The 17,260-nt window shown below is 38.8% G+C and overlaps 2 protein-coding genes across 2 annotated transcripts; both read right to left on the bottom strand.

Annotated features, from left to right (window-relative positions):
* Positions 1-190: 190 nt before the first annotated feature.
* On the bottom strand, positions 191-6,505 carry btf3l4 (basic transcription factor 3-like 4). The gene is made up of 6 exons (XM_082525329.1): positions 6,316-6,505; positions 5,915-5,976; positions 2,875-2,988; positions 2,550-2,751; positions 881-940; positions 191-640 (listed from the first exon to the last, which is right to left on the bottom strand). The coding sequence occupies exons 2-6, from the start codon at positions 5,966-5,968 to the stop codon at positions 594-596; spliced, it is 477 nt and encodes a 158-aa protein (XP_082381455.1). The 5' UTR covers positions 5,969-5,976; positions 6,316-6,505; the 3' UTR covers positions 191-593.
* A 2,484-nt stretch (positions 6,506-8,989) lies between these two features.
* Positions 8,990-13,029, bottom strand: ptgfr (prostaglandin F receptor (FP)). Its single transcript, XM_082523028.1, has 3 exons — positions 12,489-13,029; positions 11,355-12,162; positions 8,990-9,514 (listed from the first exon to the last, which is right to left on the bottom strand). Exons 2-3 carry the CDS (start codon positions 12,147-12,149, stop codon positions 9,206-9,208), a joined length of 1,104 nt encoding a protein of 367 aa, XP_082379154.1. The 5' UTR covers positions 12,150-12,162; positions 12,489-13,029; the 3' UTR covers positions 8,990-9,205.
* Between the last annotated feature and the right edge of the window lie 4,231 nt (positions 13,030-17,260).

Genomic DNA, 17,260 nt, shown 5'->3' with positions numbered 1-17,260 from the left:
CCGTGCCTCTCTGCAGCTCTTTGAAGAAACTCAAGAGGTGTGCAGAAATGTCCCTCCCCAGTTTGCTGTCCACACAGCCCGCAGGACGGTGTACAAGCCAAGACAGCAGAGCTAAGGTGCCAAACATAAAAATCCAGCCTTATGCACGACCTGTCATTCTGTAGGAAACTGACGAGGCTTCTTTTCACATGAATCTGCACACAATTCTTTGATTTATTGATAAAAACATTCAGAACATTCAGTCAATGATCACAGCATCATTTTAAAAAAATGTTAAACGTCTTTTTTGTTTCATAAACAAAACACACAAAAAAAATCTCTTAAGACTGGCTTTAAAGACCACAGTAATCTGATAATGACTGACAGTGTGGAAGAGATTCACCGTTTACCAGATGAGCGTTGGGTTCTTATTCTTTTTCTCTCTCTCTCTCTCTCTTTTTTAAATACACAACCTAGTAGTGCTAGTGTGTGACTCAGACATCTGTAGGTCATTGGAACTGTGGGATATATTTGGAGATACTGTCTGATATGCCCGGATCACTACACTCAAAAAGACAGACGGAGGCTCCACTTCAGTCCAGTGAATTTTTCTGTCAGTTTGCCTCGTTCTTTGATGCTTCATCAAAGTTCTCCACGAGATCTACAGAACAGCAAAAGCACAGCATTAAATAGTTAAACTAGAGGAACAATCTAAAGTCACATACATGAGTTCAACTGTAGTAACTTTTCAGGGCTGCAGAAAAATATTCAAAAGAGCAAATTGACTTAAATTGAGTAAAAAGAGCAATCTTCTATACTACGATGAAAATTTAACAGAGTGTAGCTGTCTCTAAGTTTTCATTCTGATCATTCTTCTTTTTATTCATGTGACACTGCATACCTGGCACATCATCATCCTCTTCCTCAATGTCCTCTGGCTTTGGAGCCTTGCTTTCAAGAGCTAAGACGAAATGCACAAAAAACACATTTTAGCTGGAAAGTGATAGAAAGTTGCCTCAAATAATGACTTTTAACCTATGATGAAGCATATCTGTATACGAGTGTTCTCTTCCAGTATGACAGTACTCCATTCACAAACCATGAGCGATGGATCATCGGCAGTGGCCTTTGGCATCACCATGTTAGCATTCTCCACAATAAGGGAATAGTTTCAGAACAATGAGGCCCAGAGACTTGAAGAATCAATGAAAGGAGCACTGAAGCTGCACTGGTGGCATGTGGAGACACCGCTTGTCTCTGTATTTGGCAAACAGAGGTGAGAGGTTTTTTTGAGCTGAGTTTTCTATCATATATGCTGGTATTGATCTCTATGATATGCCAGTATTGGCTCATATCACTTGAAATTGAGACTTATTAGACCAGGCAACATTTCTTCCAGTCGTTTATTGCCTTAGCTTGTTTGAATCGCAGTCTCAGCTTCCTGCTGTTAGCTGACAGGTTGCTGGTTCAGAGATGATTTTTTTTGCAAAACTGTTGCCTTTCTATTGGCTTGAAGCAGTCTGGCTAGTCTCCTCTGATCTCTGGCATTAACAGGGCATTTTCATCCCGAGAACTACCACTCACTGGATATATTCTCTTTTTCAGACCACTCTCTGTAAACCCTTAGAGATTACCTTCTTGTGCGGGAAAATCCCAGTAGATCGGCAGCCTCTGAAATACTCAGACGAACGTTTTCATGGCATGGCACCAAAAACCATGCCATGTTCAAAATCACTTTTACCTTTCTTCTCCACTCTGATGCTTGGTTCTGTGCCTAAATGCACTGACTTGCTCTCAAGTGATTGGCTGCTTAGATATGTTTGTTAAAGACCTAATAAAGTGGCCAGTATATGTTTATACCATCTTGGCTCATCTGGAAAAACTCATCTTTAAAAGATTTGCTTCACCTTGAAAAGTAAATATTAAGTATAAAGTGGATTTTGCATATTTAACTGTGTTGTAACTCTTCTTTGGCTAGAACTTGACCGGGGTTCAAATGGAGCAAACTGATCTGACGGGTCATACAGCAGCATAGAAAGTCAGAAACCTGCATATACACTGAATGTTAAGACAAAAAAAAGACGAAGAAGCCACCACAAGGTCGCACGGCTCTCAATCGACCTCTGTGATGTTAATGTGGCTTTAAGTGTTCCAAGAAGCACTTGACCACCTGAACCGTTCCTAGAATCAGGACCAGGAACCAGGAAGAACTGGATAAACTGCACATTTCCAGGTGGACAAAGATTGTAGAGCCTTACCCAAGAAAACCAGAAGCTGTAAATGCTTTGGAAAGAGGATACGAATATTTTGCACATGAGCTGCTGCAAGAATTTCTTTCCCATGAATCAAAGTATAATCAACCTGTGGTGTCAACTACAAATTATCCTCCCAAAAAGGAAGCGAGTGAAAATGAATCCCAACTAAAAGGAAAAAGTTTAGGCGTTTACTTAACAGGTAAACTTTGTGTCTCCTACCTCTTTTATCCTTTTTGGTACAAACAAGTTAAGCTGATACCAAAAATGAACATAAAATCAATGAAATAAAAATCAAAGCCCTGAGGGGCGACCCACCTTGCCGAGGGAACTGTTCTGCGAGCTTGCGCAGGCTGCTGAGGCTGTCTGCTCCAAGCTGACTGAGGATGGCGGGCAGCATCTCTGTCATCTGTTTGGTCTCAGCGTGGCCGGTGATCGCAAAGGTGTTGGCGGATAGAGAGGCCTGAACTTTGGGGTTGTTAAAGTGAATCACAGTCCCGTCATCCTTGATCATGTTCACCTGAGGAGAAAAGATCACCCAAGTTCTCTCAAGTCACCCAAGTCCATGCACGTTATTGATACCTTTGAAAAACTAAACAGTGGTCTGCTCTACACGACCGCACATTCACCTACGTCAGTTTACCTCCTCAATGCCAGCAATATTGTTGACAGCAAACTTCTTCAGTGAACTCTGAAGCTTTTTGTCATCAGCTGTTGCAGTTCTGTGAACCACCTTCTTCTTCCTGCGTGCAGTGCCCTGAGAACATAAAACATACAATCAGATCAACACTTTTCTAAGTCATAGGCTGTGACTTAGAAACAGAAGAAAGGAGGAAAATACAGCGACAGAAAACGTTTGGCTAGTTACAAAATATTGTGTTTAAATCCTCTGTCCGGTTCTGATTGCTTACCACTTACACTTTCACTAATAGTTTTAGTCATCATTTAACCTTTTACAGAGTGAAATGATGTCTTCAGCTTTCTTCCCTGCCTAGCCAGTCACCCTGAAGCCAAAAGTAAACTACTGTGCAACTAGAGAGATCAGAGCCTGTTGCATAAAAATACCATTGTGAGTTAATCAGTTATAAAAAAGACTTTAGCTTCAATCATGAGGAAGTGCATGGGCTGATCTTTTTTCGCAGTTTGCATGTGTGTGGGGGGGGGGGGAGGGGGAGGGGGGATTAAGAAGGTATATACAGCATCAACTCAAATGTTTTATCATCTCAAAACAAAACATGTCAACACCAATAACAGCAGACAACTTTGAAACTGGTTTTCAATTCACACCCCTAATAAGGGCATAGGGGGGCCATTCACTGTAATATAAATGGTTAAAGATTAGAAGAAATAATGGGTTAGAGAATAAATCACATACTGAATCCAAATCATGCCGTTAGATACAAAACAAATAATGGATTCATCTATTTGGCGATTGACAGAATTTTCTGAATTATTATGAATTAATCATTCGAGGATTAAAAGTAAAGCCTAATCGATATAAGAGTGATACTAGTGGTCATTTAAAAATCTAATATTCGATTATATCAGCTGATATTTTTTTCTTTCAGACACAAAAAATACCAGTAGTGCCAGCAGTACCCCTCAGCCTCCTAGTAGAGACACCTGTCAATAAATACATTTTAAAGTCCGACATACAAACTTAACCTTGAGGTCGACGTCACCGATATTCAAACTCGTCCAAGTTTTTTAGTAGGTACACATGGTATCAATTTATATCCTACGTTGCTTGGTACTCAAGTTCACAAACTTGAGAACTTGGTGACAACGATAGCACACATAAGCCGTGAAAGGCTGATGGACTTCCCTAACATGTGCCCTCATATCATGGTTTTCTCTGTTTCCTGTCTATTACTGTAAGGTCTGTACAATATAAAGCATCTTGATTCAACTCTTGTTATGATTTATCGGGTCCCAATCAGCCCAAATAGTAAAGACAAATGAAAAATGCATGCCATGAAAGAGTTTTATCAGAAGATAATTTCAATTTTATTGATCAGTTCAGGTTCATATACATATATCTATCTATCTATCTATCTATCTATCTATATATATATATATATATATATATATATATATATATATATATATATACATATATACACATATACACATATATATACACATATATATATATATATACATATATATATACATATACATATATATATATATACATATATACACATATATACATACATATATATACATATATACATATATACACATATACATATATATACATATATACATATATATACACATATACATATATATACACATATATATATGTATATACACATATATATATATATATATATATATATATATATATATACATATATATATATATATATATGTATATATATACATATATATGTATATATATATGTATATATATACATATATATATACATATATATATACATATACATATATATATATATATACATATATACACATATACATATATACATACATATATACATATATATACATACATATATATACATATATACATATATACACATATACATATATATACATATATATACACATATACATATATATACACATATACATATATATACACATATATATAGATAGATAGATAGATAGATAGATAGATAGATAGATAGATAGATAGATAGATAGATAGATAGATAGATAGATAGATAGATAGATAGATAGATAGATAGATAGATAGATACTTTATTCTGTGTCTAGAGGCAGAACTGGAGAAAACCCCAACAATCAAGTGACTCCCTTTGAGCGAGCACTTATGACAGTGAGAAGGAAAACCTCCCTTTAATTAGGAAGAAACCTCCAGCAGGTCCAGCCTCAGAGAGGGCCAGCCATCTGCCACAAGCAATAGGGAGGGTGAGAGGAAAGAGAAGAGAACAGAAAAGGAGAGCACAGGGAGACCAGACAGAAACCAGACTGAGGGAGAGGAGATAAAAATATAATGACATGTTGCAGCAGTGTATAAACACAAAGAGATGAAGCACTCAGTGCATCACATGCAGTTCTGCAGCAGTCTGACCTATAGCAGCATTACTAAAGGATGGTTTACTGTCCCCTGAGTCATCCCTAACTAAGTTGTATCAAAAAGGAAAGTTTTGAGTCTAACCTTAAAGGCAGAGAGAGTCTGTCTATGAATCCAAACTGGGAGCTGGAAGGAGATCTGCCTCCTATTCTACTTTCAGAAACTCCAGGAACCACAAGTAAGCCTGCAGTCCTGCGTCTTTAAAAGATGACGGGCCAGACTATTAAAAACTTTGCATGTGAGGAGAATGAGGCAACTTTTTTAAAAGGGTTGATATGATCAAGCATTTTATTGTGTAAAATTAGGAAAAACTGTAATAAAATACATAAATTATTAAAATTATCGTATATCAGAACTTTAATACACCACTTAATGGGCACTTTAATGAATACTTGATTCATTTTTTCCTTTTTTTTCTTTTGTTTTTAATCAACCAATTTGATTGTCCAATCAGTGCTTATTTTCTGCAGGCAACACAATTAAAAAAGACTTTAAAAAAGAGCAGTAACTGGTAATTATAACCACGAACTGGAGAACTACAATAACCACCCTGCTTAATGTGTCCTAGGTGATGCTGTACCAGCTCAGCAATCAAAATCCCTTCATTTTTGCAACGTACCTTTCCTCCTATCCGCACCTGGGCTTGAAGTTTTGCCAGTTTTTCCTGATTCATGTTCTCAACTATAGGAGGAAAAAAATAAAGACAAAATACATTTATTTTTAAAACAACGGGAGTATTTGAATGCTGCTGCAAAATTAGCTGGAGCAACAATATGAGCAATGTTACAAAAATACGGAAAAATATCATTATTATTACTATTATTATCATTATCATAAAAACAAGGCGAGAGAATAGAGATGTTAAAGAGACAGGAAAGCTAGATGTAGCAGATACAACTGTATCTGTAGCTCCAGAGCTGACACTAACTTGACAGCAGACGCGCGTGTGTGTGCGCGCGCGCGCGTCTCAGACAGCTGCTGAGATGAAAACACAACACTCGGCCCACAGTGAACACACACCGTATCGCTGCTCCGCTCGCGCCGGCAGTTGCGCTCCGTCCGCAAACCAACAACCGCACGGGCCGCAAAAACCGCACCCCTCTCACAAAAGCCAGCATCTACGGGAACGAGCCTGCTCCATTAAGCACAGAGGCATGCGGCACCGAAAGATGGAGGTGATGAGGAAGAGATGACGTCACACATCATATGGCTGATCTCCCCCCCCACCGTCCCACCCCTTCTTCGTCTCCGACCAGCGGGAGGGATTTGGTGTCGTGCTGCCACCTATGGGATGCTGTTTAAAACTACACTAATAACTGTAAAGCGACACTGTCAGCGGACTGGACCACAGTGTGGGAAACTGAAGCCACTCTGGTTATTACCCGTGTACATGTCCCCTTATAGTCAATATTACAGAACAAACAAAAATTGCATGACGAGTGTGGGAACAACGTGTGGCCGCTAGTATGTGTGTGGGACTTTTCACTGATGCCTGATAAATCTAACTTTTAAAAACTCACTCAGTCACAAACTGCACAGTTGCAGGTTTGTCATTGCAAATGCATTTTTCCCAGTGAACAGTGCTACGTTAAGCATGGATGGAAGCAAACGTCTGTTTTTATGGCCTTCTGTAGCAGGCTTATTTATTCATGTATCCCCTGTTTTCATCTGCTGTTCTGCTGTTCTGACTAACTGAGCTCGTCTTGAACCACAGGCTTAGTGAGAGACTTAAACATGTTGAGGTGGGTGCTGTTGTGGTTCCTGGTTTAAACCCCAACCAGGGCCTTTCTGTCTGGAGTTTTCATGTTCTCACTCATGGGTTTCCTCCAAGTACCCCGTCTTCCATCCACTGTCCTAAAACATGCAAACATGCATGTTAATGTTAATTCAAACCCAAATGTAGAGAATAAGCGCTGTGTGAATGTGTGATGTTAGTCCATTTCCAGTTCTGCTTTTGAAAACGATTGTTAATCAAACAATGTGTGCCCATTTATAAAGTTCTGCATGAAGTGACAGAGTGGAGCTTGGAGTGGAATGTAAGTAGATGTCTACAGTGCTTAAAGCAATGTTATAAGACTACAGTTCAGGACACTCAAAGTAAAGATTGTATCTCATATTTCTGTTTTGTCAACAGATGGGATGTAATAACTAACTAAATAATAACATGTCGTTTTAAAATGACACTCACAAAAGCAGCAAAATCCATTCTTTTTCAAAATACATAATAATTTATAATAAGAAATCACCGATTTCTTGCCTATTCTAGTCTCATATTTCAGACTCCTTGGGGCTAAAACAAGACGCACTCTGTCCTCGAAAGATGTTTTAGGTGGAGAAAACCTCGCTGTGAACTCACATTATCTTGACTACAACGCATTAAAAAAAACCATTTCCACCATTTTCTCTTTAATGTTTATGGTTTGTTTTTCCATTTTCCGTTTTATTACACAGTACAGCACAAACACATTGGAAAGTTTTGTGTTGTTTTGTAAAAAAAAAAGTGTCATGATGCAGAAGCACCGGTGCGAAAAAATCACATTTACAAAGTAATAACGCACCTACCAGCAGACTACTTACTGCTGAAAGACGATCCTCTCAAAACATCTGCTTTCGTTCTGATCATGATCACACTTGAATGCAGCGTTACATACTTCAATCAGAAACTTCTTACTCTGATCATTCTTTACAACACTTTGAAAGAAAAGCACAACACTCACCCGAACCATTTAAAACATCAAACGTACTGATACAGGCAAAAATCATGTTTTCAATTGGTCCATGTTATAACATAATGCAGGCTTAAATTGTTTAAAGGCTGGTACAGTATACACCATCACGTTAACAGCTCACACACTATAAAAAAAGAAAACACTTGATGACATTCAAAACACTCAATGAGCAAAAGTTTACTGTTGTGGTGAAATTGTTGGGAGAAGCTTGTTTTAAACATCAACTAGACTTTCAGCACAAAATATTTGCTTCAGGTAAAACAGTCCTAAGTACCGGTATACCCTTGCTGCTTCTGGTCCTGCTAAATGCCAGGGTTGCCTCTTCTCTTTAAAAGCATGAAAGCAACATGGCTTAAGTTTGCAAAGTCGCATTTGAACAAACCACAAGACCTCTTGAATAATGTGCTTTGGACAGACAGCACCAAAGTAGAGATGTTTGGCATCAATGCACAGCCATGTTTGATGAAAACTAAGTACAGCACAATATTAGCACAAAGACATCATACTGATGTCAGCATGGTGGTGGAGGATGATCATTTGTTTTTTTGCACGCTTATTGTCTCTTGCACATCTGTGCAAACCAAATGATTAACACATTATACTGGAATCCTTATAATAAAAAGTTAACATGTAAGGTCAAAGAAGACTCAGTCACAATCAATAAATAGTAGTGCAAAGACACAGGCTGGAGCTGCACGTGGAACAAAGCCAGGAATGAATAAAACAATGTCTACGACTTAACAGTGACTGTTAGTTCGTCTCTAACACTGTGACAGTTTTTGATAGAACTTGTCTAGTGCCCCTGATGCAGAAGGCGGGGCTAAAAGTTTAGAACAAAAAGTCAATACCACAATATACAGTAATAGTGACAATTCATGGTGATCATTTTGCAAATGTTACAAGAAAACATTTGTGGTTTGTGTAAGTGCATTTTTGATAGTCTTCTAGTGTCTCAGTGCGTCTTATTCATCTGCAGGAGCTGAAATGGGATGAAACTTTGCAAAGAGGAAGAGCGCATGCAAAGGAAGAATCAAAGGAATTTTGTTTTGGACCTGGGTCACTTTAAAATTGACCTTAGGATAAGTGTTCTTTAGAAATGTCCTTCTAGTATTCCAAATGATTTTCTTTCCTTTTGTTTTTCAGCACCTTGGCGTTCTCAGATAAAAGACTCAGGACAGGGTTCAGGTGATGGATTTGATGACAACATCATGCACAGGTGTTTTACCGAGGCAGCGGCAATCAGATGACCCACTGGAGCTGCTGGTCTCCGCTGAGCTGTGGAGCATACTGCGCTGCCACCGATGGAGGGTGTAAAATTTCGAGCCACAACAGCCGTGAAGCAACACGAAGATTTTCCTGAGAACAGCCTTCCTCAGCAGGATGTAGACCCACGGGTCCAGGATCTGGTTCCACGTAGCCATGCGTATAGTCAGCAGACTAAAAGACGGAGACTCATCCGTGGCTCTGGTACTCAGAATGGTGACATGGATCTATTGGAGTGGTAGAAAAACAGTTATTCTAAATATTTATCAAATACTTTAATAGAAAACAATTTTAGACTGGTTGTGTTAGACTGGTTGTGATAGACTGGTTGTGTTAGACTGGTTGTGATAGACTGGCTGGGAAGTTACAGGAAAAACGAGGTAAGATTAGTGTGTGCAATTTTGCATCTTTGTTGTTATTAAGAGATCTCTAATTCAAAGCATTTACTTTCTTTTTTTTTTTTATATTAAAATTGCTTAATTTGAATAATAATTCAAAACCACGATTATTTGGAAGAGTCTTCAAAGCAGCTGCCATATTTTTCAGCTTGTCAGGCATCTATTGCTTGGCATCACAAGTCCTTAATTAATACATTTGCTGATTTCCACCAGTGTACAACAATTAAACATCAGACATCTTTTACATGATGATGACAAGGATAGAAAAGAACAGTGATGGAAGTGGAGAAAAACCTGTTTGTATCAAACCCTTTAAAATGCAAAGACAGACAAACAGAGCTTTCTTAGGGCACCACAGACATGCTCGGGTATAGTAGGATCTGTTTTCTCACATTCTGTCTCCGTTCCTTTTGGCGATAACAGCTATTATTTCTGCTTATTTTTTCATCACCTCTGTTTCATTTTCCTCCTTCTCATTTCCATATCATTGTCATTTTTAAAGGCCTCTCGATGGAAAACCCCGTCACCAATCACACTCGGCTCCATCACCGCTCGCCTTTATCTGGGAGTCTGCATTATGATGACTCTTCTCTCTGTCTTCATGCTCATGCTTCTGCAATCGATTTTCTTCCAAATGGTTTCATCTTATCACATTTATTGCACTTTTGTTTTTTGACTTTTTGTTTTTAATTCAGTGTTTTTTAATTTAAATTTCAGTTTAAATGTTCAGTTTTAGTTTAGTTTTCATTTGTTTCAGTGTTACTTTTATTTTTTTATTGTTATGAGTGTATGGAGGCCATATGTCAGAAGCAACATTTATGGAAATCAATGTAGGTGCTAAAATAAAAACACCTTTTGAACGCCGCTGACTCACAGTCTTGCAGACATGCAGAGTGTCAGTAAACAAATCTATCAAAGTCTCATCAAGGAAGCTGAAATATTTGTATTCTTTTTTCAGTTTATGGGAGTTTCAACGATCTGGTTTTTATTTTTAATTTAACTCACTAAAATGTTTGCTCACACCTGGTTTTGGTTTTAGCATTTAGTTTTAGTTGACTATGATAACACTGTTATTAAACTACTGTGAAAATGCAAACATTACTTAAATTTGTGTGTTTAATCTAATTGACATGAACCTTTTAATCTTACTTGGTTACATTGACTTTAATGTAATTTAATTTATTGTTTTATTTGGGAATTTTTAATTAAATAAATACTAATACTGCAAAGAATCAGATGACTGGTAATATTTAATCTCAATTTAATTTAATCTCATTCATTTAGTATTGCTGTCATTAATATTTTAGCTATGCTCAGTTAGGCTTCTATTGTTGTGGGAGTGTGATGTGGTTTCTTGTTCTGACCTCCAGTAAGCAGCTGTTAAGTTTGCTAACAATTCTAGTATTTAAAAAAACAAACTCCCATTATTGCTGTGATGTCGATGTACTTACTCATCTTCAAAATGCATCATGGACACACTGACCAACAGCAGTAGTTTAATGATCAGAAATGCAACATAACACTGCTTTAACAAAGATATATGGAAAGGCTTTAGGTAGCAGGGAACAAATCCAGCTTAGCTTCCTCAGTGTCACTCTACGCTCTGTAATTTTTCGTTTTTCCCTGTAATTTTTAACTGTCTGTTAAAGGTGTGCTGAGGAGGTCTTACCAGTAATGGGCCCCAGCATATGCAGGACACCAGCATGATAGCCAGGAGCTGGCAGATCATCTCTATGTGATAAGGCATGCTTCTGCAGTGATGCTTGTGGCGCAGTTTGGCCTGTATTAGAACACAGCCTGTTAGCGTGTTGCAGGCAATGGAGATCAGCAGTGCCAGCAGCCCCAGCAATGAAAATAGCAGCGGCAGGAGCACATCCAGCCAGTCTTTGGTTTGCTCGATAAGGAAAAAGCACCAGCTCCTGGACCTTTGAACCTTGTAGGGCTTCGACAGCATTACAGGCAGCGCAGCCACCAGTGCAGCAAGCAGCCAGGTGACCCCAAGGAGCCTTTTCATGTGGTGTGAGGCCAACACTGTGGAGTGGAAGATAGGCTTAGTGACTCCAATGCAGCGCTCCACAGCCATAGCACTTCCCAGGAACAAGGGGCTCAAGCCAAAGAACACCATACATGCCCCAAAGATGGTGCATATGATTTGATAAGGATCAAAATTCTCCCATTTCTTTTCAGCACTGTACACAAAAAGCACCAGGGATCCATTAATGAGGTGACCCAGCAGATCTGTGATCACCAGGCTGCTGGCAAACAGCAGGAAGGATGCCCTGGACTTGGTGCGGATGCTGCTGTAGGATTTCAGCAGAATGAACAGAGCAAGGCTGTTGGAGAAGATGCCAACAGTCATAGAGATTACTGATGCAGTGATAGACAGTTCCTTCTGGAAACAGGTGTTATTGGTGGGTCTAACCTCTGACCTGCAGCTGGACTCTGAACTCCCATTAGCTGACATGGCTGGAATAAGTCTGAAAGAGAAGGTAAATGGAAAATATCTGTGTGATTCAATTAGACCAAAACAATGGTTTGGATGAAATCTACTGATAAAATTGACTTGGAAGCAAGTAAGACACAAGTTTAACATTATTAATATTTTCAAGAATAAAGCTTATATACACTTTAAACTCCTATTGCGATTGCTTTTGTAGTAATTCCCACTCATCCATTTCTCTTTCCAATAGGAACAATCAGACCACATCAGAGTGCAGTGAACGCTTCTTTCCTCAAATTCATGACCTTTTTCTGACTATTGAAGATTCCTCGGTTTGGTTGATTTCAATAAATAATTCCTTACCTCAGGTTTGGGCTTCGCTGGGATAGCTCTCCATAAGTTAAAAGCCCCCTCGTTCTCTGTCTTTAAAAACAGAAGAGACGGCAGTTAATGTTGTTCCAGTCCTTGTTCCGTCTGCGTACAGCAGGTGCCAAGTCTCGATGAGGGCGCATAGGCGAGCTCTGAGCTCAGACGCAACTCAAGAGGCTGCACACCAAGAAAGAATCTGCTTTCGTCCTCTTGTATGTGCGTTAACACTCTGGTTGGGGATTGCACCGACTGATAAAATGCTGCCAAGCTAACATGATTTAATTATTGTTATTAATGATTGTAATTATCCATGGAACGAAAAGCGTCTCCAAGTGTGAGCAAATATATCGAAAAGTTTTCCTCTCTTTTCTGTATTGTTCTATGTATTTAGTCGCCCGCACTATTTACGCAGTTATCAGCAGTGTCGGTCGCGTCTCCTGAATTGAATATTCGATAACAAATGTCTTCATAAAGTTGAACCCAAGCGCCCTAAGACCACATCAGTCTTCTCTGGTGGACGTGCCCAGGCGTTTGGCTCTTCAGGGCAGTGTCCTTTTATTTGTTGCACTCCAGATTATTAGTCAACCCCGCCTTTTTTTCTCCACATGGTAAAGTGCAGCCGGACATTAAGTCATTTTTGTTCATCTGCCATCAGGCGTCTCGTTTTCCACGGAGGTCTGCTAAAGAAAGAAGCCATGACCTTAAGAAATGCGAACAAACTAAAGGCTGGTGAACTGAGCAAACCAAAAGTCCCATAAAAAGATCAGGAAAGGCCAGCGACCTTCTAAGTGCGCATTTCTGTCAGAAGAAACAACCCATTTTAGTTGTTTTTTTTCTCAGAAGTTTTAAAAGTCATGTGAAGGACATGCTGTGCTTAACATTATTTTAAAGAAGTACTAAACCAAATCATCACTGCAGTCTGTGGAGACGATGAAGGGTTTGATCGAAATCGATTCAGTGTTCAGAGCCAAAAAAGCAAATGTCATCTTATCATCACTGGCCTCATTTTTCTTCTTACTGCTCATCATAATTCCACTGGCGACTGCTGGACCGGAGATTTGTTTGTGTTGGGTGACGAGCACCACGTGTAGTTTTGAGCCATCAGCCTCAATCGGATATAAGAAAAGGGTTTTAGAGGTTCGAGGCATTACTTGATCCAGTGCATGAGATTTCTTTCAGGTACTCCTGAAGTCACAAAATAATTTAAATAATTTTTTCCACTACATTTGCAAAACTAACTTAAACCTATTTTGATATGTAAAATCTGTAGAGTTACTCATTTAAATAATGCTTTAAGCTAAAACTGCAGCTGTTTTATGGCTTATTGAAAGCTGACATGTCTGGAGACTGGTAGGTCAGCAGCAATTAAGAATTTATACTCTTCCATAACTACAGCTCACTTCCCCACAGTCTTTCTCACAGACTGACTCTTCTCCTGACTCAGTGTGGTTCAACTCCACACATTACCCAATCCACATCTGTCCTTCTATCATATTTGTACGTTTTCCTTTGTCTACTAAGTCTGATTCTAGAGATTCTCACTTCTGACAAAATACAACAAATCTGTTAGGAGTGCTGTTTATACACGCTGCACATGATTCTAGCACTGCCTACAAAGCAGATGGAATATGTTGAAGTGCAGTTTTGTCTGCTCCAGGAGCAAAGTTCAATCTTTTTGATCCTTTGTGATTTATCTGATGAGGGAGGACAAATTGCGTTCATACTCCACATGCTCCACACTTACTTGCTCACAACAAGGAGCAAAGGTTTCTAAGAGGAAATATTTATTGCAGGGGAATAGTAGAAGAAGAAGAAACTAGTTGCACACATACTGCTGATACTTACATGATTATGATTACTTATGAATCATATGATTATTTGGAAATGAAAAAGAGGTTTGGGTGTTAAATGACTGAAAACAATAAAACCGTTACAATGATGGTGTTTTTACTTAAAAACAAGATTTTTCTCATAATTTTATATATTAGGAACAGTAAAGTTGTATTTTTTCTTAGAAGTGACCTGATAATCTCTGTTACCTCAGCCACACAGAAGTTATAGCTCCTGGATCAAAGCCTTTATTGATTTGTATCAGTAGCTTGAAGTATTAATAAGAGCACAATAGTCCCAAGTTCTTTTTCTTTGCTATTGATTTCCATCCTTTGAATAAAATAAGCCAAACCATTAAGCAAAAAAATAAATAAATAAACGTGCTAAAGACCATTCAGGAATAATAATGATATATTTTGCCAGAACAATCAATTAGTAATAAAAGAAACATACCTACTCTTATCAAATTAGATAAGAGTAGGTAATTTTTATGAAATGATATTTTCATAAAATAAATTGCCGGTGAAAGCGCAGTCTGAACAATGAAGATGCAGGTCGGAGATGATCCAGCAGCCTCCCTAGCTGCGTGTCATAATACAGCTTTCAATGACCACAAGAAAAGATGAATGAAAAGGAGAAAAGGTACTTTTCTTTTCCATTCACACGGATTTTATCTCCTGAGTCTGTAATTACCGTTGTCTGTTCTCAGTGCGAAAACAGAATGTCTTATCATCTTGAAGTGGTAATGAAACCTTTCTCTTTGCTGTCTTATGGTGGTTACTAATTATCTGAAAAGGTAACTCCTGATGCAATCATCTGAGGAGACATTACACCTTCTACTGTAGTGTTGACAAGTAGCAGAACCAGCATAAGCACAGGCATGGGAGCACAATCGCGTTCTTTTGTTGGGTGTATCTAATGGGGCTGTTCTAATAGTCAGGCTGACTCAGCAGGGTTCAGATGGAGCTGTGAGCAGATGGGGCAAAAATGGGAAAATAACCCATAATGCAGGCTTTTTGCCAGTGGTACTGTTACTTCTTCTTCACATCTCCCATCATCTCAGAAAACCACTCCAGAGCAAAGACTCACAGGTAACGTACTTTCTGTTCTCACTCGTCTTCTCTCTTCCGTCATTACTTTGCCCCATTTGTCACTCAGTCTCTGCAACCCTGCCCAGCAAATGTCCTTCAGTTTGAAATTGTTAATTCAGCAGAGTTGGTGCAAAGTGGGAGAAGTAGCAAAATGTGCTCAAAATGGAGTCACTGGCAAAACTGTTGAAAATCCTCAGCAGTTTGGACACAGGTTGGATGAAGGCCAAATATCTCACATTAACCTCGTTTTCAGATACAGCACAAATTTGATCATGCAAGTACTTAACACTTGAGAGAGAAGCGGATTATCTGACAATAACAACAGCCTACAGCTGCCAGTTCCTGGCTCACCTTCCAGATCCACATTGTAGTTTTGTGTCATAGTCCCTCTTCCCTGACCTTGGATACACGACAGAGATCTGTAGGGACATAACTTATATTGTGATAAAGGATTTATGGTCTCATTTTACATCTGCTGTCGTTGCAGTGAAGTTAAAATACTAATTAACTAAACCTACGTCCTTCTCATGTCACTTGCTTCTGTTTTTGCTGTTTCGCTAACAGTCTCTTCTTTTAATTACTTTTCTATTTTTGAAATGATCATGTCAGATTCTCATAAATAACTAATAAAGTTTCCACTCTGTGCCACACAAATAAACAAGCACAACTATCTGGCTCTGAGGACTCACAAATGGGTGCTGCTGTATGTAGTTTTGTGAAGCTGCAGGTATCAAATAAGCTCAGAGGAAAGACTCCTACAAACAGCTTGAAGCAACAAACAAGTTCAGCTCCTGTTGGTATTTACTCAGATCTGGAACACATTCTCTTGAGTCTCATTAAGCTAACGACCTTTGTGCGCTCCTCCAGCATGTTAAACAAGTACGCCTTTGTCTTTTGTGTTTTTTCATGTTCAGACTTTCTTTAACTCTGTAATCAATGAGAAAGTTGAGGCTTCTTTTTCATTGGCAGGAGTTCTTTTTATTATGAATTAGGAATAGTGTAGGAAAGTATTATGATTGCAGGCAGTGTTAGGGCAGCCAGCTCTAATACTCTCCAGGCAGTGCAGATTATTTATGTGTTCTGTCACTTTTTCTCTGCCTTGACTCATTGGAAAGGCTCCCTGTCTGTGTTCCAAGACCTCCTGTTTTATAAATCAAGCACTGGGTAAAAATATGAATAATGAGAATAAAGAAACAGATGAAAAGTAGCTGCTGCTGCTGTTTGTCTTTTAGCAACATGAAGAGTAGCAAGAAAGGAAAGAGATTGTTTCTTTTGTTTTTTACAGACGTTACAAGGCAGCACTGGAGGCTGTTGTTGTTAACAAGGACCCCCAACTGATCCTGTATGGAAAACTCTTTCTTGATGAGTTTAGAATAATGTTCCTCAATATAAAATTGTGAAGAATTGAATATCTGATCATCTACAGTACATAATGTCTTCAAAAGATTCTGAGAATCTGGCAAAATCTCTGTGTGCCCGGGGCCAGGGGCAATATGATACTGTTATGGAAATGACTGTATGGGCTGAGGAACAGCTCCAGAAACGTTTAAAATGCCATTGACAAGTGTAGGTCAAAGCTCTATCACCCAAAGAAGAAACCAGTGCTTGTGGAATTGTCAGTTTACACATCTGGAAGGGCGCTATTGGTGCTGCAAGGTTTTACAGCAACAGATGCTCCCATCCAGATGTTTTTTTCAGGCAAAGCCTTGCATATTTGTGTACACTGAGTCTATTATAATAGCGTGCGTGCAGTACGGACTTTTCACCAACTGAAAACATTTCATGCGTCATGAAATGAAAAAATATGAGAAAGAAGTCCTGAGACTGGTGAGCACAAATGGGACA

Source organism: Aulonocara stuartgranti (assembly GCF_965226115.1).
Source record: "Aulonocara stuartgranti genome assembly, chromosome: 23".
Lineage (NCBI taxonomy): Eukaryota > Metazoa > Chordata > Actinopteri > Cichliformes > Cichlidae > Aulonocara > Aulonocara stuartgranti.
The sequence above is the reverse complement of the archived record's forward strand: the minus strand, read 5'-3'. Positions and strand labels throughout refer to the sequence as shown.

Excerpts from the sequence above, each read along its gene's own strand:
- btf3l4 (XM_082525329.1), bottom strand. The coding sequence starts at position 5,968 with ATGAATCAGGAAAAACTGGCAAAACTTCAAGCCCAGGTGCGGATAGGA. Across the intron at positions 2,752-2,874 it reads ATATTGCTGGCATTGAGGAG|GTGAACATGATCAAGGATGA; the intron begins GTAAACTGACGT and ends TTTTCTCCTCAG. Across the intron at positions 641-880 it reads AGAGGATGATGATGTGCCAG|ATCTCGTGGAGAACTTTGAT; the intron begins GTATGCAGTGTC and ends GCTGTTCTGTAG.
- ptgfr (XM_082523028.1), bottom strand. The coding sequence starts at position 12,149 with ATGTCAGCTAATGGGAGTTCAGAGTCCAGCTGCAGGTCAGAGGTTAGA. Across the intron at positions 9,515-11,354 it reads TATGCTGGGGCCCATTACTG|ATCCATGTCACCATTCTGAG; the intron begins GTAAGACCTCCT and ends CCACTCCAATAG.